This window comes from Thamnophis sirtalis, unplaced genomic scaffold (genome assembly GCF_051295495.1).
Source record: "Thamnophis sirtalis isolate CommonGarterSnake01/CBP01778 unplaced genomic scaffold, rThaSir2_p1.2 scaffold_3, whole genome shotgun sequence".
Classification (NCBI taxonomy): domain Eukaryota; kingdom Metazoa; phylum Chordata; class Lepidosauria; order Squamata; family Natricidae; genus Thamnophis; species Thamnophis sirtalis.
This window is the reverse complement of record NW_028261383.1, coordinates 30420154-30444063: the sequence shown is the minus strand read 5'-3', so window position 1 is coordinate 30444063 and position 23910 is coordinate 30420154. Positions and strand designations below refer to the sequence as shown.

At 44.6% G+C, this 23910-nt stretch overlaps 1 protein-coding gene across 2 annotated transcripts in view; it reads right to left on the bottom strand.

Moving 5' to 3' along the window:
• Nucleotides 1–3631: 3631 nt before the first annotated feature.
• ABHD16A (abhydrolase domain containing 16A, phospholipase) overlaps nt 3632–23910 on the bottom strand; it is a 46454-nt gene continuing 26175 nt past the window's right edge. For both annotated transcript variants that reach the window (XM_087708495.1, XM_087708496.1), the window contains 13 exons: nt 23557–23671; nt 22436–22537; nt 17954–18017; nt 15803–15852; nt 13697–13820; nt 12274–12378; nt 11081–11144; nt 9726–9782; nt 9098–9160; nt 8418–8494; nt 6375–6473; nt 5503–5549; nt 3632–3956 (listed from right to left, as the gene is read on the bottom strand). In XM_087708495.1, coding sequence (XP_087564621.1) covers nt 3873–3956; nt 5503–5549; nt 6375–6473; nt 8418–8494; nt 9098–9160; nt 9726–9782; nt 11081–11144; nt 12274–12378; nt 13697–13820; nt 15803–15852; nt 17954–18017; nt 22436–22537; nt 23557–23671 — 1051 coding nt within the window. In that variant the 3' untranslated portion in view covers nt 3632–3872. The remainder of the gene's footprint in view (nt 3957–5502; nt 5550–6374; nt 6474–8417; nt 8495–9097; nt 9161–9725; nt 9783–11080; nt 11145–12273; nt 12379–13696; nt 13821–15802; nt 15853–17953; nt 18018–22435; nt 22538–23556; nt 23672–23910) is intronic.

The following is a 23910-nucleotide window of genomic DNA, read 5'->3' as shown; positions in this document are numbered from 1 at the left end:
CTTCTTGCATGCTCAAATGCAAAAGGGGAAACATTTCTCCTTTTGATTTGTTTTTAGTTCATTTTAATATCCCTCGTCCAGCGACAATGGAGCTCGGGAGGGACATGCATGGCCCCGGGGCCACATTTTTGGCCATGATGATCTCCTGCAGCACTCTGCCAGAAAAAAACAGAGCTCGGTGGTGGTGGTGGTGTGTGAGCTCTGTTTTTGCTGGCAGAGGCCCTGTGGGCCAGATCTAAGCACCTTGTGGGCCAGATACAGCCCAGGGGCCTTGAGTTTAACATCCCTGTTCTAATCCAACCCACTGCCCAAGGCAGGAAGCCTTAAAATATCTTTTGCTTGAAAAACCGCCAGGGACGGAGAGCCCACAAGGAAGGCACCTCTATTTATTTACTAGCTGGATACCCATGCTTCACTATGAAACCATGTAACCAGGCCAGCCCACAGGCTGGATGAGTCCCACGCTGGCCATGCCCATATAAGGTAACTGGCAGTTGGAACAGAGTTCCTTTCAGGTGGGGAGGGGGAGTAGAACATCTGTTTAGCATCAGAACATGTTAATTACTGTATAAGAAATGCTAATGATCTGATGGTCATTTTGAAAAATCCTTTCTTAGTGAGAACCGAGAAGGCAAGAACATACGTGCCAAATTTCAAGTTTGTAGGCTTTACAGTTCTGGATATTTCATGATGTAGCGAGTGGCATTTTGCTTTTATATATATAGATTTAGAAAAATTATATGGCTACCTACTCACTCTCAATGACTCTGGGTGGCTTACAAAAAATTACAATTCAATTCCAAACAATTGGGACATATTAGGAATACGTCTTTATTTCAAGCCCAAAAAAATGAGAGCAGTGAAACTTTATTCAGGGCGGGGGGACCTGAGAGTACACTGCCATACAGGTAGTCCTTGACTTATGACCATTCGTTTAGTGACTTCAAAGTTAGCACGGTGCTGAGAAAAGTAATTTATGCTTACGCTAAAGCTTTTCACAGCATCCCTGCACTTAGCCTTGTGACTCAGGCCCTTAGCAATTGTGAAGCATAAGGTAGAGGTTCCCCTCGCACATATCTGCTAGTCGTTCCCAACTCTAGGGGACGGTGCTCATCTCCGTTTCAAAGCCGAAGAGCCAATGCTGTCCGAAGACGTCTCATGTGGGTCATATGGCCAGCATGACTAAACGCCGAAGGCGCACGGGAATGCTGTCACCTTCCCTCCAAAGGTGGTTCCCATTTTTCTACTTGCATTTTTACATTCTTTCGAACTGGTAGGTTGGCAGAAGCTGGGACAAATAATGGGAGCTCACTCCGTTATGTGTGCTAGGGATTTGAACCACCGAACTGCTGACCTTTCTGATCGACAAGTTCAGTGTCTTAGCCCCTGCATCCCTATGTTTAATAGTTAGCTGATCTTTGCACTGGTAGTCCTCGACTTACAACACTTCATTTAGTGACCGTTCTTATGTCTTATGACCATTCCAGCATCCCCATGGTCGCGTGATCGAACTTTGGATGCTTAACAACTGGCGTGTATTTATGATGCCTGCAGTGTCCTGGGGTTGGTGGGGAAGCCAAATTCACTTGGCAACCGTGTTACTAAACTTAACAACTGCAGTGATTCACTTAACAACTGTGCCAAGAAAAGTTGCAAAATGAGGCAAAACCCACTCAACGATTCATCCTGCCTTCAGAAATGCGTGAGACCTTGTTGGAGGATTCCATCAACAATTGTTTCTTCTTGTCTATGGGGATTCTCAGTCATTCAGGTCATGGTTGTCCAAAAGGTGCTTTTTCAAAAGGCAACTGGAGTTGGTTTTTCCCCTTTGAAGACGTCCCTTTAAGATGTGAGCTACAAATAGTCTCCTTTATTAGGGCTTCTAAAGCTTGGTATAAGAGATGTGGTGGTCAAGATGCTGAGCTTGTCGGCAATTTTGCGGTTCGAATCCCTAGCGCCGTGTAACGCAGTGAGCTCCCGTTACTTGTCCCAGCTTCTGCCAACCTAGCAGTTCAAATCACGTAAAAAAAATGCAAGTAGAAAAATAAGAACCACCTTTGGTGGGAAAGTAACAGCGTTTCGTGCACCTTCGGGGTTAAGTCATGCCGGCCACATGACCATGGAGATGTCTTCAGAAAAGCCGCTGGCTCTTCGGCTTTGAAATGGAGATGAGTACCGACCCCTTGCGCCGGAAATGACTAGCACACATGTGCGAGGGGAACCTTAAAGCTTGGTAATGTTTAAGACGTGTGGACTTCAACCCCCAGAATTTCCCAGTGAGGGATTTGGGGAGCTGAAGTCCACACATCTTAAAGTGCCACGGTTGCGAAGTCCTAATAAAGGAGAATATTTGTAGGGTTGACATGGGGTGGGGGTATGATCCTTGGTGGTCTCTGAGCTTGGTTGTTTTCTAACAGACATTTCATTACCAAACTAGGTAACATCACCAGTGCTAGTAAGGAGTGAGGTTTACTTTCAGTTTATATGGTATTATTGGATTGCCCTGTCAGCTTCACCAACAGAGGAACTGTGGACTGCTCCTTTGCTATTTCCAGGCTAGCCCCATCTGCTGGTTCTGAACACCCCGTGGGCTGGATCTATCCCACAGGACTCAAGTTTGACACCCCTGTTCTCAACTAAGAGAAAAATACAGCCACAAAATCCTCTTGACCCAGTTGAACAGGTCAAGACTTTGTATTCCCCCCCCTCATTTAGTTGGATTAGAATTAGGCTCAAAACTCATCAGGGTATTTATTAGCCTTTCTTAAATACTTATTGGTATACTTCCTGCTTACTCTATCCTTGCTTCCTGCACAAACTCTGTTCCTTCAGCTAGTCAGATGCTCTCTTGCCCTTTTTATTTCTAAGCATTTTTCAGGATAGTTAAAAGGCTATTTGTGTACTGAAATATTCCACTCAGGGCAAACAGCTCATCCAGTGACAGGAGGACCACACACCACAGGCTTCTATCAGTCTAAAGGTTATTGTTTTTCCAATATATATCTAATAGCTGATAACCTGGAGCTGCCCGGGTATTTATCTATCCCAAACCTCCTTCCATGAATGTCACTGTAATTTCTAATGTTGGATTTTCCCCCTTACCAGAGGGAGCCCTCTTGTGGAGTACTGTGAAGTTGTTACCATGGCAACTCCACAGTGCTGTACAGTAGGAGCCATTTTACGGCAGTACAGTAGAATCCATTTGAAGGCACAATAGGCTGTATCTTAACAGAAGACATACCCCGAGGGGTGTTAGGAGTGTCTTACCCCTATAGTATTTGTCTCCAGAGAGTAAGTCATCTGTGTACCAAGTTTGGTTGAAATTGCTTGAGGTGTTCCAGAGTTATGCTGGAACATACACACAGCCATTTTTTTATATATAGAAGACGACGCAGTAAAGATGTCCTCTAGCTGAATTTGATTTCTAGAGAGGATGGGATACTTGCATGCTGTCTCCTTAGAAACATCAAGGAAGTGGTATCCCACTGCCTCCTCTTCCCCCCCCCCCCAGACTAAATTTCAGCCCTGCAATTTTTTGCTGTTCTCCCATCCAGTTTCCAACCCAGCTCAAACCCTCTTAGCTTCCAACCCAGACACGGCCAGCAGCTCCCGAGACCAGAGAGTCAGGAAATATAAAAAATACCATCTTTATTGTGAACCCTTACAACAAGATGTGAGGGTTGGTGGTCGGAGGAGTCATATTACATGGGGGAAAAGCAGATTTACAGTGCAGTGAAGGGGGAGGACAGTGATGGCCATTCACGCATATGCGCACAGGCAAGAAAGGTGGAGGCAGGAAGGAGGTTGGAAACAAGAAGCCGTGAGTGCAGGAGACGAATGGGAGGTAGTGACGGTGAGGGTCGTGGAGGATGCTATAGGCTCCATGGAAGATGAAATTCTTGGGGTGGAAGTGGAGTGCAGTGTGTCGCTTCAAAATTTTGCAGGTGCTTCCGTGCCTGTGGAATGGAAAAAAAAAAGTTACCTTGGGGGGAACCCAACTGGTAGCTTTTGGGCCATCTCTGCTCTCCAAGGCCTGAAGAGTGGCTAGCTAATTGCCTTATTTTAAGAGGACCATAAAATAAAGCCATTAGGAGTGATTGATGAGGTGGCCTAAAGGTGGAGCTCTCGCCTCACAATCAAGAGGCTGTGAGTTCGATCCAAGGTAGAGGCAGATATTTCTCTCTCTGGGCACGAGAATATATCTGCTGAACAAAACTCTGCATTGGCGACTGGAAGGGCATCTGGCCAGCAAAACACTCTGCTAGCTCCATTGTCTGCCAATTGCCACTGGTTTGATGGGCCCAGGAAGTTTTCAGCCCGTTCTCGGGCATAACGCCATCAAGATAAGAATGAGGTTGAGCAAACTATGGGGTTAACGTACTGGACTCAAAGACACAGATTGTCAGAATTGGGGGAGAATACAGGCAGTCTTCGACTTACAACAGTTCATTTAGTGACTGTTACAATGGCACTGAAAAAAAAACTTAGGACCATTTTTCACACTTGCGACCGTTGGGGGGTATCACGTGATCAGAACTCAGATGCTTGGCACATTGACTCACATTTATGACGATTGCAGTGTCCCAGAGTCATGTGATCACCTTTTATGACCTTTTGATGAGCAAAGTCAATGGGGAAGCCGGATTCGCTTAACAGCCATGTTACTAACTTATCAACTGCAGTGATTCACTGAACAACGGTGCAACGAAAGGCAGTAAAATGGGGCAAAGTTTACTTAACAAGTGTCTCGCTTAGCAACAGAATTGTTGGGCTCAATTGTGGTTTGTAACTTCAGGACTACCTGTGTTCCCTTTTCCTCAGGAAAAACACCAATTCTGGTGTTTCTCGATGGGAGTGCCTCAGAACACTTTGCTTAAGTTGTTGCCCAGCGTGTGCATCAGTGGTGGGTTTCAAATTTTTTTAGAACCTCTTCTGTAGGTGTGGCTTGCCGGCCATGTGACTGGGTGGGAGTGGCTTGCCAGCCATGTGACTAGGTGGGCGTGGCCAACTTGTAAAATGTGGTGAAACTCACTTATCAACGCTCTTGCTTAGCAACCAAACTGTTGGCTCAGAAACTCCGGCATTTGAAGCACGCAAGTCTTAAAGCTGTCAAGTTACAAGACCCTTGCACCCCTAACCCTTTAGAAAAAACCCCAGGGGTGTTCAAACTTGACAGCTTTAACACTTGTGGACTTCAACTCCCAGAATTCCTCCTCTCGCTCTTCATCTTGATGATGTGTGGATGAGCGGGGGGAGGGAGCTGGAACCGGTTCTAAATGGCACTGTAGATTTGTGGAACCTCTTCTATAGAAGAGCTTAGAACTGGCAGGAACCCACCCCTGGTGTGCATGCACAAAATGGGAATTAATCCTAAGGGCCTTACAACACTCTTGTGAAACCTACCTGGTTGGACAGGGAAATGGTGGATGGAAGTGAGGTGGATGTGCTAGAACAATGGAGTGTGGGGAGCAGAATATATGGGTGCAGGCTAGGAGAACTCACCAGGAATAGTGCAAGTTGTCGTCTCCCATCTAGGGTCATGTCTTCACCTGGTTTGAAAACAATAATGAGGTGGGTTGAGAAGATTCTAACAGGGAGGCAAGGTGCAACAGAACCCCCATTCAGTCAATTTGGGGTTTAAACATGCTGATTAAAGCTCACTTCCTTCTGATCAAATTGGTGGCCTAGGCACAAAAATGGAAGGACACTTTGATCCCCACCATGGATGAACGAATGGCTGCAAAAGCTGACGTTGTTAGCAGAGATGGCTGAATTGACCGCTTTGCTCAAAGAAAAAAACAAACAAACCCACAAGTACTTTTGTTTCTACTTGGAAACCACTTCTGGACTTTGTGCTTGAGATTCCAGCGGGGGGGGGGGGGTGGTGTGAAACTTTGGTTTTGGGTTTTCCCAATTAGATAAACTTGTTGTTATAGAAATGGGTAGTTTGGACTATTATGTAAAAGTAAAAAGTTGAGGTTTGATGTTAATGCTTTATTCTACTGCACCAGAAGGAATCGGAAGTCAATGTGTTTTTTTTCTCCCCTCCCCACTTCGTTTCTATACTTCTTCATTCCCCTCCCGTTATTATTTTTTCTACTATTTGCTTTTGTGTATCTGGTTCGGAATGCGCTCATCATTATTGGTCTACTCCCTTAAAAGTAGTTGTGGGAGGGCAGCATATCATTAGCTAATTCCCACAGGCCAGTAAGCCTTGGCCAACATTATTGGACAAGTCTTCAAATTTCAACCTGGATAGCACATTCTTAAGATTTCTCCCAACCAAGAACAAGACTGAATTGTGTGCAATTCCACCAACTGGTTTTCTGCCATGCCTAGATTTCTGCTCTCCATCCTTCTTGCATTGGACTCACCAACAGACCAGGGAAACTCATCACCATCTTCGGCTTGGTACGACTTCAGTACAGACAAACACCAGTCGTCTTCTACTTCATAGCGGCTATATATAGAGGCTGCAATGACAAGGAGCTGGTGTAAGTAGAGCCCTCTGGCTTGAATGGCAGGGAGATGCAAAGGTGGGGGCACTGCTCTGATTGCAAGGGATTTCTATCTCTCTTCCTCTGTTCCTTTCTTCTTTTCCCCTTTCTTTTCTTTTGAAAGAGCCGCAGTGATTAGAATACGGTACTGCAGGTTACTTCCGCTGACTGCCTGCAATTTGGCAGTTCGAATCTCACCAGGCTGAAGGTTGCCTTGATGACGCAGTGGTTAGAATGCAACATTGCAGGTTTGACTTTGCCCACTGCCAGGAGTTCTATTCTGAAAGGGCTCCAGGTTGACTCAGCCTTCCAAACTTCCGAGGTGGGTAAAAATGAGGACCGAGATTGTTGGGGGAAATAGGCTGACTCGGTAAACTGCTTAGGGAGGGCTGTAAAGCGGTGTATAAGTCTAAGTGCTATTGCTATTTTTCCTTTTCCCCAGGGCTGTGTGTTCTCTCCACTTCTCTTCTCTCTACATACCAATGATTGCATCTGTTAAACTACTGAAGTTTGCAGATGATACAACAGTGATTGGTCTCATTCGAGATAACGATGAAACCCCATACAGGTGGGAGGTTGAACAACTAGCCTCATGGTGTGACTGGAACAATCTGGAGCTGAACACATTCAAAATCGTAAAATGGTGGTAGACTTTAGGAGAAACCTTCCCATACTACCACCTCTTACAGTACTAGACAACACAGTATCAACAGTAGGGACCTTCAAATTTCTAGGTTCTATCATATCTCAAGACTTAAAATGGACACCTAACACCAAAAACGTCATCAAAAAAGCACAACAAAGAATGTTCTTTCTGCGCCAACTCAAACTGCCCAAGAAGTTGCTGATACAATTCTATAGAGGAATTATTGAGTCTGTCATCTGTATCTCTATAACTGTCTGGTTTGGTTCTGTAACCCAACAAGACAGACACAGACCTCAGAGGATAATTAGAACTGCAGAAAAAAACAATTACTGCCAACCTGCCTTCCATTGAGGACCTATATACTGCACAAGTCAAAAAGAGGGCCGTGAAAATATTTACAGACCCCTCACATCTTGGACATAAATAGTTTCAACTCCTACCCTCAAAATGATGTTATAGAGCACTGCACACCGGAACAACTAGACACAAGAACAGTTATTTCCCGAACGCCATCACTCTGCTAAACAAATAATTCCCTCACCTTGTCAAACTATTCACTAAGGCTGCATTACTATTACTATTAGTTTTCTCATCGTTCCTATCCCCCATCTCCTCCCACTTATGACTGTAACTTTGTTGCCTGTATCCTTATGATGTATATTGATTGTTTCCTGATTGTTTATTTGTACCCTATGATTATCATTAAGTGTTGTATCTTATGATTCTCGATGGATGTATCTTGTCTTTTTATGTACACTAAGAGCATATGCACCAAAGACAAATTCCTTGTGTGTCCAATCACACTTGGCCAATAAATTATTCAATCCAATCCAATCCAATCCTTTCTTTTATTTTCCTTTATTTTCCCTCAGCATCCATCCACCCTACACTCACCCACCCATCTGGGCAGCATGCAATAAAATCAAGCGTTAAAACATTCTGCTGAGCTGCATCTGGGCCTATTTTGGAAAGAACTCTTGCAGTTCTCACACATGCATTGAAGGCTTTATTTTAGTAGCATCAGAGCAACATTCCTGATTTAAGTCCACCATCCATCTTTGGGACAGGTCTTTCTTTAAACACATCTGACATTTCTGAACCTTTCTGTTGAGTAATCAATGCCTGTACCCGAAACTGTCTTGCGTTGGGACCAAGAATTCCTTCACAGGGCGGTTAATGCGAATCATCTAAACCCACAACAGCTCTGGAGCCCGTCAAGGCAAGCCTCAGCATGTCACCTATCTGGGGTTAGGTTTAGGTTTCGAACGTGTTACCTTCTTCCATGGGTGTAGAAGCTTTCAGCCATTCTCGGACGATTCTGATGCCTTCTTCTGTCATGATTTTGGGATACCTAGGGCAGGTAGTATTTGTTGAGAAAGAATCCCATCAGCTTCCACCACCCCCGACAAAAAAAATATATATTTATAAACCTTTCCTCAAAGCGGTTAGCCTGTATGTTCAGTTCTATTTTACCCCCCCCCCCTATTTTTATGACCTCTGAATTCTCTGCCCTCAAAGACTGAATTTAAGCGGCATTCTCGCTGAAAAAGGACAGTGTGTTTTCCTGACATACTGTGTTTCCCTGAAAATAAGACAGGATTTTATTTTCTTTTGACCCCCGAAATAAGCACTTGGCCTTATTTTCGGGGATGTCTTATTATTTTTGAGGTGCAGGAGGCAGCGAGCGTGGTCACCTCATGGCTGCTGCTGTGTTGCAATATTTTCAGGGAGGTCTTATTTTCGGGGAAGGGCTTATTTTAGCGCATGTGCTCAAAAGCCTGATTGGGCTTATTATCCGGGAGGTCTTATTTTCAGGGAAACAGGGGGGTTTTGGGGTGGAAAACCCACAAAAGTGTAGTCTATACCTCAAAACAGGAAAAATCTGGCAGACACAACCAGTTATAACTGGGAAGGTTCTGCTCTCTATCTAACCTCAGCTATAATATTTATTTACCTGTGCTGTAATAACTTCAGCAGTAAGTCATTCCCTCTGTTAGAAATTATATCTTCAGGAACCCTAGGAGGTCAAAAAAAAAAGAAGAGTTAACGCCATGGTGTCCATCCTGAAGCTCACCTGACCGAAGCCATTTTTGACAGCTTCAATTTTGCCACACTGGAGCTGAGGGATAGGGAGGGGGATTTGAAACAAGAGGGGATTCTGTGGCCAAAACAAAATATATTCTGTTGGGAACCAAGGACATTCTCACACTTGGTTGGAGGAAAGTAGAGTGATGCTATCGGGTTGCCAGACCGTACCACCGTGGCTGGTCATGTGACTGATTGTTTTGAGAAAGTAGAAGTTTTACTTTTCATTAGATGAAAACCGTGGGAGACTTCAGAGTTGTTTTTCACCAGATCTGTGCCAATGTGACATTCCCAATAAAGCTATTCTTTGAGGCAACTGCTGATCTTGGAATGTTGTTTGATATGGATTTATTACTTGGAACCAACCCTGAAACATGGATCTTTCCTACTCTACAGGACAAATATGACACGAAAGCTACGTTTATTTACAGCCTCAACCAAATTGGCAAGGCTGGGTGGACATCTGGGCAATTCCCTTGGTTGGCTATTTTACTCACGTGGTGGTAATGATCTCATCTTTGGTTCTGCGGACCAGCAATACGGGACCCTGATACCTGAAGAGGAGACTTGGTTTAATATGGAGGCAAACCAGGACGTTTCATCTAAACTTGCTACAAACATTGTTCTACAACTACAGGGGTGTCAAACGCAAGGCCCGGGGCCCGGATCTTGCCCCCCTGAGGGGCTTAGATCTGGCCCGCGATGCTGCCCTGGAAACAGTGAAGAACGGCCTGCAGTGCCTCTGCCAGTGAAAACGGAGCTCCATCTACGCTGGCAGAGGCTTGCAGGAGGCTGTTTCAACGGGAAACAGAGCTCGGGAGCCCGTTTTCACTGGCAGAGTGGTTGGGCTGCCACAGGAGCCCCCAACACGACTGATGTCGAGCTTCCCCCCCACCCCCAGGTCAAACACAACCCTGATGTGGCCCACAATGAAATCAAATTTGACACCCCTGTACTACTACTCTCATGTCAGAAGCAGCTACCAAGGCACTTCTGGGTTGAAAGGATTAGCCGGATACATCCCCGTGGCCCAGTGGGCTCTTTTTCTGTCCCTTTTATTGTTGCATCTCAGCGGCATTATCACCTTGTTCTAAGCAAGAAGCTTTAATTTCCGACTAGCTTGCTTGAAAACTGATAGTTGTTTACTTCAGACAAACTGGAGAATCGCCTGTTTTAGTTGAACGGTCACTAAATCAAGTTGTGAGTCGAGGACCACCTGCATTTTGCTTCAAAAGGTTTCAAGCAGGGCATTTCACGGCACTTGGAATAATGGTGAATGCCAGAAGGCCAAAAGCCAAAAAGGGGCGAAAAGAACCAGGAAGAACTTTCCATGGTTAAGAAGTTCTGATCTCTTCAATTCTGCATTCTGCATACAACCCGGTACAGAAAGTCTCTCTCTGCCTGGCCTTTTCTAGATGGGGGATGGAGAACCATGGCCCTTTTATGACTTGTGGACTTCAACTCCCAGAATTCCTGAGCTAGCCGGCTCAAGAATCCTGGGAGTTGAAGTCCACCAGTCGTAAAAGGGCCATGGTTCCTCACCTCTCTTCTAGATGTAGATTTCAGAACTCAATCTTTGCTTTAATGAAATCAATGGACAACTCCTTGGCTAATCTTCACTTACACTTGCCACCAATAAGCAATCATAATGGGGTTAAAACAAAAAAAGGGGAAACCTGCTTCTGGCCAGATCTTTTGGGCTATTTGGCTACTGGTCATGGGCTGGAATGGTAGTCCAAAATGGCCAAAAGACACCTTGATTTTAAAAATTAGCCACCAAAGAGTTGGCATCATCCAACTTTCTTTTGGCAATGGCTTTGCTCCGTGGTGTTTCCTCCTCTCAGTTACCTACTTGCAGAGCTGCTCCGCGTTGTTCAGGTTTAAGTGCTGTCTCACTGTCCGGGTGACCAAGCTTCCTGTGGAACAAAGAGGATAACATTACATCATTTTTCTGTCCAGCAAGTAAGTCTCTAATCCAAACCAACTTCACATCATCACCTCCTTTTAACAACCGCATAATCCTTTGTGGGATGGAGTATGGGCAACTGAATGGAGCTGAGTGTTTACTGGCCAGATGCCCTTCCTGTCACCAATGCAGAGTTATATTCAGCAGATATATTCTTGCTTTTCTCCACATTGAATTTTATGTCCCCTTGGTTCTTATTCCACCACCTGCACTACTACTACATCACAATGACTCCCTAACTAAACAGACTCATGATTGGGCCATGTGACTGATTGTTTTGAGAAAGTGAAAAACTTTTACTTTTAATTAGGTGAAAACAAGAGTCGGTTTTCACCAGATCTGTGCCAATATGATATATCCAATAAAGCTTTTCTTTGAGGAATCTACCTGCCTTGGGAGTTTTGCTTGCTATGGGTGTTTTGCTTGCTACTTGAAGCCCTGACACATGCAAAAGTCTGCAGCCTTAACTTGGCATTTCATAATTCTGAGCTGAATGCTTATCTATTCAACCTGTACATTTGTAAACAAACATTACAAGAACGTTGAGTATCTCAGGGGCTCTCCCCACCAAAGGGAAAATCCTTCTGAGAATCCAACCGCCAGCAGTTGTGAAACACACATCAACGAGAAACAAAACTGAGCGGTGAAGATTACACATCCACTGACCTCCATCGTGGTTAAAGCAGAAGACAGAAAATAAAATAAAACAAAGGAATACCAATCTAAACCATTTCTAAACATAGCAGCTATTCAGGATTGGGGATTTTATAGCTCCGTGACGCCTACAGCATAATACACTGATTGATAGCTATGTTGCAAAACTGGAATTTCAACCTACAAGATGAAATCAAAGCAACAGGATAATAAAGCACTCCCAAGGTGACAAGGGAAAGAAACGCAGGCCACAGAGGACACGAGAACTAACTTAGTGGTAAAAAGGAAAAAAGTTGGTTCAGCTCTTACTGACCAAGTTTTAACTGTCTCACGGACTGAACCATTTAGAAGTCTGGGAAACAGATTCAAAACAGGTGAAACCATTGGACCATAAAGAAGGGTCCATTTCTTGTCCGTCCCCTTACTCCAGCTTTCCGGCATGACCTTGAGAGCGAGAGGCACGAGGTCATCAAAGGAGGCATCCAGGACTACGGCGCTGACCTCGGGATAAGACATGGCTGCCCAAGTGGCTGTGGGGTGCAAAGAGAAAGAGAAATCTGTATTTAGGGAGAGGTGGAAACTCAAGCAGGGGCGTCACAAAATCATAAACAAGTGGGACATCTGTGCCTCCTCCCTCTGAATTTCTCACCACTAAGTATGTGATGCTAAGAGATGCTCAGATACTGTAGTCCATAATCATCTGGAATATTATATAAATTGCCTTTAAAATCGCCCAGTGTCAGCATCCCCGCCAAATACTTCAAAGGTTCTGTCTTGATCTGGCCTCATGTACTTTCAAAACTGCATCCTTCCAAACTCTAATCTCTTTATGTCCACTAAGGGGCCACCTAGTATGGCGAATCATGTTTCCATTAATACATACCGTATTTTTCGGAGTATATGACGCATCTTTTTCCCTCAAAAAAGTGGCTGAAAATCTGGGTGCGTCTTATACACTGTATACAGCATTTTTTGCCCCCTGAAACTCCGCCCCCTCACCTAAATGGCCATGCGGAGCTTTTAGAAGGCTTTCAGAAGCTCCTGGGGTTGGGAAGGGCAGAAATGAGCGAAAAATGGCCCGTTTTTTGCCCCCCCAGCAGCACTCTATAAGCTTCCTAAAGGCTATAGGCTATACATGCCCTTTTTTTGGGGGGGGGGGGGGGGAAGGTCTTGTTTTCATGAAAAATGGGCCATTTTTTGCTTATTTTTGCCCTCCCCCAGCAGGAGCACTCTACAAGCCTCCTAAGGGCTATTTATGCCCTTTTTTTGGAAAAAAAATGGGCCCGTTTTCACAAAAAAGAGCGGTTTTGGGGAGGTTTGCAGAGTGCAAAAAGGTTTTTTTTTTTAATTTTCCTCTTCAAAACCTTGTTGCATCATATACTCTGGTGCGTCTTATACGCTGAAAAATATGGTAATTTGGGGCAATCAGTGGATTGAGCATAATTAATACAGAAAAGGATTGTATTTGGATATTTTATGTAGGGCACCAAACCCCTGAATGGATCCTCTTTCTAGACTAGATACCTGAACTTGGCAGTGCCCATCTTGAGGCATCCCTCAAGATGGGCACCTCCTAAAATTCGAGGTGTCTAACTTTAGTTCAGGCTGAAAGCTACATTCGGCCTTGGGGTTTCAGACCAAGGACTGCAGTGCAGCTGTAAAGATATACAAGATGACCTCAATGACTTCAGCATGCTGGCTGGGGAATTCTGGGAGTTGAAGTTCACAAATCTTAAAAGTCGCCAAGGTTGAGAAACACTGCCTCTCTCTCTCTCTCTCTCTCTCTCTCCCGCTTCTCCCTTCTGCTAGGAGTTTTCTAGTTTCCCTCTAGGCCTCGTTATTTAATACCTGTGAAGCCCCCAATGGACCAGGCATAGAGGATGATGTCTTCAGGAAGGAAGCCCAGGCGGTGGATGGCATATTGCACCACCACATCCATGGCATTGGCCTCATTCTGCGGCAGGGGCACTCCCTAGAGACAAGTGGGGAAAACAGTTAACACAAAATTGGTGAGAGCAGGGAGGCCAAGGAAGAAAGGTCATGCCTGAGGGGAAAGACTAAGACTAAATATAAACTAACCATTTCTATAACAACAAATCTATCTAATCGGTAAAACCCAAAATCAAAGTTTCATTCCCCCCCCCCCATGTCAAGCACAAAGTCCAGAAGTGGTTTCCAAGTAGAAACAGAAGTACTTGTGGGTTGTTGTTTTTTTCTTTGAGCAAAACAGTCAATTATCCATCTCTACTAACTACCTGCTTGTTATTCTCAATCAGCCCACACGTTTTTACCCTTACAAAAACTAGGACATAAATCCATGCATGGCCATCCTCTAGGAAAGAAACTAGAAACGTTTCCCAAAATGCGTGTGCATGTCCAAAATGAGGAATATCATTACTTTTAGCGATATGTAAACCACTGAATAGGTCGGATTGATTCCGCCATTGTAGAAGGGCAAAGGCTAAATGTTGGGCATATAACAGAATAAGAGTTGGAAGGGACCTTGGAGGTCTTATAGTCCAACTGCTGCTTAAGCAAGAGACCCTATACCATTTCAGACAAAAGTTTGTCCAATCTCTTTTTTAAAAAAAACACCAGTGTTGGAGCACTGAAGTACCCACAACTTCTGGAGGCAAGTCATTCCACTGATTAATTATACAATACAATAGCAGAGTTGGAAGGGACCTTGGAGGTCTTCTAGTCCAACCCCCTGCCTAGGCAGGAAACCCTATACCATTTTAGACTATCCAACATCTTCTTAAAGACTTGCAGTGTTGGGGCATTCACAACTTCTAGAGGCAAGCTGTTCCACTGATTAATCGTTCTAACTAACTGTCAGGAAATAGTTCAACAGCCATAGCACTTAGACTTATATACAACTTCACAGCCTTCTCTAAGCTGTTTACAGAGTCAGCATATTGCCCCAACAATCTGGGTCCTTATTTTACCAACCTAGGAAGGATGGAACAACCTTGAGTCAGTGAGAATCGAACTGCTGGCAGTTGGCAGAAGTAGCCTGCAGTACTGCATTCTAACCACTATGCCACCTTAGGTTTTTTTTTCCTCTTTTGATTGGAGTGGATTTCTCCTTTATTAGTTTCCATCCATTGCTTCTGGTCTTGCCTTCTGCTGCTTTGAAAAATAAGTTGATTTCCCTGGATGTTAGCATTTGTATACTTAAGGACTCTCAATCTTTCTTTCTTGTCTTCTATAAGCTCAAGTAAATCTCTTCAAAAGTAAATATTATTGGGTTTTCCAAACAAACATACAATTACTATTGTTAAGCTTCGTCAAAGAGGAAGCAAAAGATATCCAGGGCAGAACAGACAGCAATGGGAAATTAAGTGACTCACATTTACTTTATGTAAATAGCAGGACTCTACCTTCTTCCTTCTTTTAAAAGCCTTCAAAAAGTCCATTGTTTCAGCCTAGCAAATAATACTTCTACATGTTTTTGATCCAAATATTAATTGGTTGATTGGCTCATTGGTTTGCAATACAGCCAGTATGTTACTCAATAAGGTAAAGGTAAAAGTTCCCCTCACACATATGAGCTAGTCGTTCCCGACTCTAGGGGGTGGTGCTCATCTGTCCAGCGCTGTCCAAAGACGTCTCCGTGGTCATATGGCTGGCATGACTAAACACCGAAGGCGCATGGAATGCTGTTACCTTCCCACCAAAGGTGGTTCCCATTTTTCTACTTGCATTTTTACATGCTTTTGAACTGCTGGTTGGCAGAAGCTGGGACAAGTAACGGGAGCTCACTCCGTTATGCAGTGCTAGGGATTCGAACTGCTGAACTGCCGACCTTCTGATCGACAAGCTCAGCGTTTTAGCCACTGAGCCACTGCGTCCCTATATATTACTGAATGGAAAGGTCTATAGCAAATTTCTTAAGGGACTCGTTACTGGAGAACTCAAAAATAATCTGAAATAAATCTCAGAATAACTCACGGTGCTGCCTGCAAACCCAGGGTGATTCCATCCCAGCACAGAATATCCAGCTGTAAGACAGAAGGAGAAAAATCAACTGGAAATGTAAGATCAGCGATAACTAGAATCTCAAAGACAACAAAAAAGAACCACCAATCAATCAGAATACAGCTGGAAGGGACCTTGGAGGTCTTCTAATCCAAGCAGGAGATGAAGAAGCCATCTAGGATTAAAAAAAAACCAGGATCCCTACACTACACCAACTCTATCGGGTCCTAAAGCAGCTGTAATGATTTTTCAGCCATAGAGGTCATCCGTGACTTATGACCATAACTGAGTCTGGAAAGATGGTCACAAATGGTGCCAGTCATTAAGCGGATCAACTGTGACTGATTTTACAACTTTTGTTGCAAAGGTTGATGAATGAAAACCACAGTTGTGAAGCAAGCCTTCAATGGGCTCTTTTGTGTGTGCCAGAAATGGGAAGTAAATGGTGGAATATCACAGTCACACAACTGCAGGATGCTGCAAACAGCCGTTCGCGTGAGCTGATTGCCAAGTGCACAGAAATGCAATCACTGGAACTCTGCAACCGGGTTGTAAGTAGCTCTAGGGAGGTCTGTTGTAACTTTGAATGATTGCTAAGCAACTGCTCATTAAGCAAGGACTATGTGTAGCTTCCACCCATTGCTTCTTGTTCTGCCCTCAGGTGCTTTGGAGAACAGCTTGGCTCCCTCTTCTTTGTGGCAACCCCTGAGATATTAGAACACTGCTATTATGACACCACCTCACCACTCTGCTGTAATACCCAGAGAGGTATGATAGAACATGTCTCCATCACTTCAGCTTGGGAAATCCAGACATGAGCTGAACGTACTATAGAACATCAATTAAATGGCTGATCATGCAAGTTATAATTAAAGCTCTGCACCAATCGAACTACCGTATTTTTTCGGAGTATAAGACACACCAAGGTTTTGAAGAGGCAAATTAAAAAGAAATGTTTTGCACTCTGCAAACCTCCCCAAAATGGCCTGTTTTTTGCAAAAACGGGCCCATCCCCCCCCCCAAAAGAGGCATGAATAGCCCTTAGGAGGCTCGTAGAGTGCTCCTGGCCGGGGGGGGGGGGGAGCAAAAAATGGCCCATTATTTTTTTGGCAAAAATAGGGCATAGATAGCCTTTAGGAAACTTACAGAATGCTCCCAGGGGCTGGGGAGGGCAGAAATGAGCGAAAAATGGCCCGTTTTTCACTCATTTCTGCCTTCCTCAGCCCCCAGGAGGTCTCTGAAAGCCTCCCACAGGCTATGCATGGCCATTTTTGCAAAGGGGGTAGGGTTTTGGGAGGGCAAAAATGCTGAATTCAGTGTATAAGACACTCCCAGATTTTCAGCCTCTTTTTTGAGGGAAAAAAGTGCGCCTTATACTCCGAAAAATATGGTACTTCTGTGGCTGGGGTTGATTTCTCCCAATGACTTAATTTTCATAGCCCAGTTTCTAAGGCGCCATCCAGGTAGCCTTTCCAGCTTAAAAATGGATTTTGTAATGGCAATTTCCAAAATGAAGGGAGACTAGGCTAGGAGGGAAGATCTTGAGTTCCAGCAGCTTAAAAGGAACAGAAAACCTTTCAGGCATCCTAGCACAGGATCTGAATGGAAAACATATCCCACAATTTGGGTGTATCCCAGAAAACGTTTTAGAAGGTGAACTCAAATTTTCTTGCAATCATTTTAAGGAGAATCCCTGGTTTAATTCAATTCCAGGACAACAGAATAACAGAGTTGGAAGGGACCTTGGAGGTCTTCTAGTCCAACCCCCTGCTTCAGACACGAAACCTTATACTGTTTCAGACAAATGGTTGCCCATCTCTTCTTAAAAACATCCAGTGTTGGAGCATTCACAACTTCTGAAGGCAGTCTGTTCCACTGGTTAATTGTTCTAACTGTCAGGAAATTTGTCCTTAGTTCTAGGTTGCTTCTCTCCTTGATTAGTTTCCACCCACTGCTTCTTGTCCTGCCTTCTGGTGTGCTTGGGAAAATAAGTTGGTCCCCTCCTCTTCTCTGCGACAGCCCCTCAAATATGACTTGTCAGATAAATCTGTTATCAGCAGTGAATGAATTCATCTAAAACTCCTTTTCCTTGAAAAGAATGCAATAGAGGGAGATGGATCATACCATCCAAAGGAGTAGAGATACAGCCTACTTCATAGAAGCCTGCATTTCCTTCACAGCAAATCACCTGAAAAGAAAAAAGAACTTTTATGGTGCCAGCAATGCAAACGACCGGAAAACATGCTTTGCAACCAGCCAACATACAGGAAGTTCCCACCTACTTCCTGCCTATGAATGTCTTGCGCGTAACAAGTAGCTGGATCTATCCAAACAGGGCTAAAAACTGGGACGTTGAAAGGAATCATCCTTAAGAGAAACAGCACTGCAGGACCTGGGAATGAGATCAACCATTCTCACCCTTACAGAGCAACCATCACGCACCCCAACTTACCTTCCCCTACCTGTTTGCAAATGTGAGTGCAAGCTCCATATCGCATGCACTCTACTTTCTGCGCATGCGCTTTGTCAAAAAACAAGGGCCTAAATGGGATGCCATAAAGCCAGGGCGGGTGGGCATGGCCAGCTGTGATTTCCGCTACCGGTTTGGCCGAACCGGTCAGAATAAACCGGCAGAATAAATCACCTCTGGTCCCAACTTTTCTGTAGCATCCCTATGGAGCAGCAAACGCTGCGATCTCCGAATAGGTTTGTTTTTGCTTGAGCGATCTACAAAACCAGGGGTGCTTTCCTTTGGCAGCAAAGAATTACTTAAGAAAATAAAATAAAACCATCATGTGCCTTTCGTTTGGTCCCTTAAGGCCTTGCACCATTCAACGGTCCTTGATCTTGAGCTGACAACGTAGTTCCCCCTGCAAGGGAAGGTTTTTCTTATTCAAAGGGAGACTATAGCTGAAATAACAATAGCGCTTAGACTTGTATACCGCTTCATAGTGCTTTACAGCTCTCTCTAAGCCAGGGGTGTCAAACTCGATTTCATTGAAGGCCGAATCAGGGTTGTGTTTGACCTCAGGGGGCTGGGGTGGGCGTGGCCAGCTTGATGTCACTCTTGTCGGGGAGGGTGCCTTTGGTGACCTGAGTGCTCTGCCAGTGAAAACAGGCTCCCGAGCTGGTTTTTAGTTGCAACGGCCTCCTGCAACCCTCTGCCAGCGAAAACAGAGCCCGGGAGGGCCACCTGCAGCCCTCCCAGGGTCTGTTTTCACTGGCAAGAGGCACCGCAGGCCGGTCCTTCGCAGTTTCCAGGGCAGCCCCATGGGCCAAATCTAAGCACCCCAGGGCCGTGAGTCAGCATATTGCCTCTTATCTGGGTCCTCATTTTACCGACATGAGAAGAATGGTAAGCTGAGTCAACCTTGAATCAAACTCTTGGCAGTGGGCAGTGACTCAGCCTGCAATACTGCATTCTAACCCCTGCGCCACCATGGCTCAAGGTTGTGCATCCTATGTTGTGCCCAAAATGTGGAGCTCTTGCTGGCTTCTACTCTATGAAGAATTACAGAGCTCCCCTTCAGTTCTCTTTGAGATATGCAGAGAATAAGAGGTAATGAAGAATAACAGAATGACAAGAGTTGGAAGGGGCTTTGGAGGTCTTCTAGTCCAACCCCCTGCTCAAGATTCCTGCAGTTAGGAAACCTGAGCGTTTCTTTGAGAGGCACTGCAGTTTTCTGGTGCAGGTAGTTGTCAACTTAAGGCCACAATTGAGCCCCAAATTTCTGTTGCTAAGTGAGACACTTATTAAATACATTTTGCCCCATTTATTGGCACCGTTGTTAAGTGAATCTTTGCAGTTGTTAGCGAACACAATTTTAAAGAAAACTGGCTTCCCCATTGCTTTTCAGAAGGTTGCAAAAGGTGATTACATGATACTGCAACTGTCTTAAATATGAATCAGTTGCCAAGCATGCAAATTTTGAGCATCATGGGGCTGCTGCAATGGTTATAAGCGCGAAAAAAATGGTAATAAATCACTTTTTTCAGTGCCATTGGAACTTTGAATGGTCACTAAGTGAACTGTCAAAGACCAACTGTATTAAATTTCTTCCCTGCCCTCCAGATACCACCAAAATTGGCCATACTGTCTGGGGCTGATGAGAGGCTCCTGCTTTGAGAAAAAGATTGCTTCGCCTTCACTAAAACAACAGGCGGTGCCCTTGGTGCCTAAATTATCCTGTCGGGAAAGTCAACTTCACTTATCCAAATCCCTACAGTTGCAACTTGATTAGAATTGCACGTTACCCTGATTTCTCAAGAACATTGAGCAACTGAGCAACCCTACAGAACACTCTGTCCCCTGAAGTTAGGCAGGCCTCGCTCCTCCTAGTTTTCTCTAAAGCTTTGAAGGCCTGACTTTCCTGCCCAAGCGCTGAGAGACGATCAGATGACTGCATATTAGGCGTTTGCCTTGACACCAGCCTTAGGTTTATTCTCAATGTTTGACTCTGTTTAGGGGTTCCTGCCTGTTCAGGGTGCCTTGCCTGAGTTGATTAGATTGGATTAGCAAACCTCCAAGTCCCTTGATGTCTATGGAGATTCTCAGTCATCCGGGTCATGGTTGTCCCTAAGAGGCAACTGGACTTTCTGGGGGATTTTTTGGGAAGATGTTTCACTTCTCATCCAAGAAGTTTCTTCACCTCTGCCTTCACCTCTGAGGCAATTAGGCTTTCTGGTTTTGCTTTGAAGATGTTTCACTTCTCATCCAACTTCTAACTAGATGCTAGGGGAATCGAAGGATTTATATTCCTTACAGACAGCTGGACATTTGCATCCTTTTAGCAGGTTGTTAAGGTCACCTGGAGGTTTATCTGTGTTCGTAGCAATAGCAATAGCCCTTAGACTTATATACCGCTTCACAGGGCTTTTACAGTCCTTTCTAAGCTGTTGACAGAGTCAGCCTCTTGCCCACAACAATCTGGGTCCTCATTTTACCCACCTCGGAAGGAGGGAACATTGAGTCAACCTTGACCCTGATGAGATTTGAACTGCTGAACTGCAGCTAACAGTCAGCTGAAATAGCCTGCAGTACTGCACTCTAACCACTGCTCCACCTCAGCTCTATAGGTGCAAACTGGTGTGGAGCCTTCTTGGAATTGTTGAAAGGACTGTGTTTTGTTGAAGACAAAGTCCACATTTTGGACAGAGAGGACCGCTGGTTTGAAAGAGGGGTCAAAAGACTATCTGTGTCAAAATTGAATATAGCCCTCTCTCAACAGAGGGGTGGGGGGATATAACATCATCTTTCGCCAATCCTCAACAGTCCTTTCAACAGCTCCAAGAAGGCTCCACACCCATTGCACCACTCAGGTGACCCTGAGAACACAGATAAACCGCCAGGTAACCTTAACAACCCGCTAAAAGAATGCAGATGGCCAGCTATCTGTATAAATCCTTCCATTCCCTCACCATCCAGTTAGAACTGAAAAAGCTTCTTGGATGAGAAGTGAAATGCATTCAAAGCAAAACCAGAAAGCCCAGTTGCCCCTTTGAAGAAAAAAAACACCATCTTTGGGACTCCAAGTCCCTTCCAACTTAGTATGGGGTTGGACTAGAACAGGGGTCTCCAACCTTGGCCACTTTAAGACTTGTGGACTTCAACTCCCAGAATTCCTCAGCCTCAGCTGAATTCTGGGAGTTGAAGTCCACAAGCCTTGAAGTGGCCAAGGTTGGAGACACCTGGACCAGAAGACCTCCATGATCCCTTCCAACTCTTGTTATTTGGTTTAGGTTTGTTGTTGTTAGTTGCGAAGTCATGGCCGAACCCATTGCAACCCCAAGGACAATGTTCCTCCAGGCCTTCCTGTCCTCTACCATCCTCTGGAATCCATTTAAGCTCAGGCCTACTGCTTCAGTGACTCCATCCAGCCACCTCATTCTGTCATCCCCTTCTTCTTTTGTCCTCAGGTTTAGGTTTACGGTTCTCATATGATTTTATACGTTGTTTTAATTTCTTGAGAGCCTCCCAGAGTTGGTTGGAAGATGAGGGGCTACATACAAAGCTTTAAACAAATAAATAAGCATTCTTCCAGAGACATACTCCCATTTAATCCCCACAGCAATTCTACGAGGCATCATAAATATAGTTAAGTGTGGCTCACTGGTATTCAGACAGAAAGATAGCTAGATTGATAGCCTCGGCCAAGTTTAATTCAAGTGTAGGACAGCTTGAACTGAGATTCTCCCAGTGTTAATTGGACAGCTTTATCTGTTGCCCCAGCTGCTGAGGAAAATTTCAAAATGGAAGCATGAGGCACCTCAGGCAAATCAGATGATGGGAAGACTTTCCCTCAGAATTACAGCTGATCAGCTTCTGTGAGAAGCAACCACTATTAGTAACAATTTATGAATACGGGGAAGCCAGGCATTTTCACACAGGGGAGCCAATAGGATGATAAAAGACAGGTGGATAGTAGTTCCTGCTTTGAAGGGCATTTTGGGGTCAGTTGATGTGGAAAATAGGCGTCTACTCTTCCCTTAGCAGCTTAGTAATTTTGGCACATTCTTGTTGTAAAGGATGAGCAGGAGAGGAAAAACTAAGGGAAAATTTATCAATAAAGTCTTTGAGAGTTAAACTATGACTTGGTGTCAACTCACTAGTTTCCTGCCTTGTCGCTCCAAAGTTTCCCTTCGATCTACAAATATGGTGTCGATTTCGTTCCCATCGCAAGCTGCTAGCTTGGCTCGTCTTCCATTGTACTGCAAAAAGAAGAACAACCTTTGTTTGGTGCTGAAGTAACATCTGCCTTTCTTTTTAAGCTTCTCAAATGCCAGATTCCCAGGATAGAAGGATGGAGCAGGTAGGAGAGGAAAAAAAATCAGGGAAACTAATTTCTAATTTTTGTACAGAAAGTCCTTGACTTGTGACCACAATTCAGCCCTGCCAGTGTAGAGTTCAGACTGGAAAAGACATGGTAACAAGGTCAGCCAATGAATAGACATGGCAACTGGGTCAGCCAATGAGGGCTGTTTGGAAACTGAAAGAGTATTTGCTGTGTGAGCAAGAAGGAAACAGCTAGGAGCCTGGGCGTGTCTTAGCTCTGTAGCTCTGAGTTTGTGCTGAGCTCAAAAACTAGTCTGCTGCTCTAAACTGAAACTATTCTCTCCTCTGCCTGTGTTTGCTTGTATTTGCTACCACATTGGAAAACCTGCTTTTGGCATTGAATATTTACTTCATGTGTTATATTATATATAAAGAGAAGTTAATGAATCCTGCTGAATCAAGTTACCTGTGTGTGCTTTCTGGATGTGATTGCTGCAAACTCTGAAAAGCCCAAACTTTCTCTTGCCAGACAGTTGTTAATTGAGTTCCCCCGCCCCCTCCAATTTTGTGACCTTTTTTTGCCACGGCTGTTTCAGGGAATTGCTGCAGCTTGTTAAGTTAGTAACACGGTTGTGAAATGAATCTGGCTTCCCCACTGGCTTTGTTTGTCAGGAGGTCGCAAAGGGTGATCACGTGACCTCCAGACACGGCAATCGTCGTAGATACAACTCAGTTTCCAAGCACCTGAATTTTGGATCAGGTAACCACAGGGACTTTGCACTGGTCGCAAATGTGAAAAATGATCACAAGTCACTTCTTTCCGTGCAGGCGTAACTTCGAACGGTCAGTAAACAAATGGTTGTTAAGTCAAGGACTATCTGCATCGGAATGAGGAATAGCCTGGAAAGAAGCCTGGAAATTGGGGCTCTTAAATTCCTGGTTGGTGTTTACTCACTTCCTCCACCAGCCGAGCCTGTCCTTGAAGTAACATGGGCATCAGAGCCTTCTGCAGCAGGTAGACAGAGCCTGGGTAGAGCATACGTCGTCCGAAGGTGTGTGCCACTATAAAGCTGTCAACAAATAGGTGGCAAAATGAAGGACAGGAGTCTCGGCATCTGTGCAATCTCCCTGCCAAAGTTTATTCTAGGACAGGGGTGTCAAACTCAATTTCATTCATGTTCTGACTGAGGCTTCCTAAGAGCATGAAGCAAACTCCTTGTCCTGACAAAAACTCCTTTCATTAATTGACTGTGAATTCTGCTCATTCACATCCAGCACAGTCTTTCAAGGGAGGATTTATAATCACAGG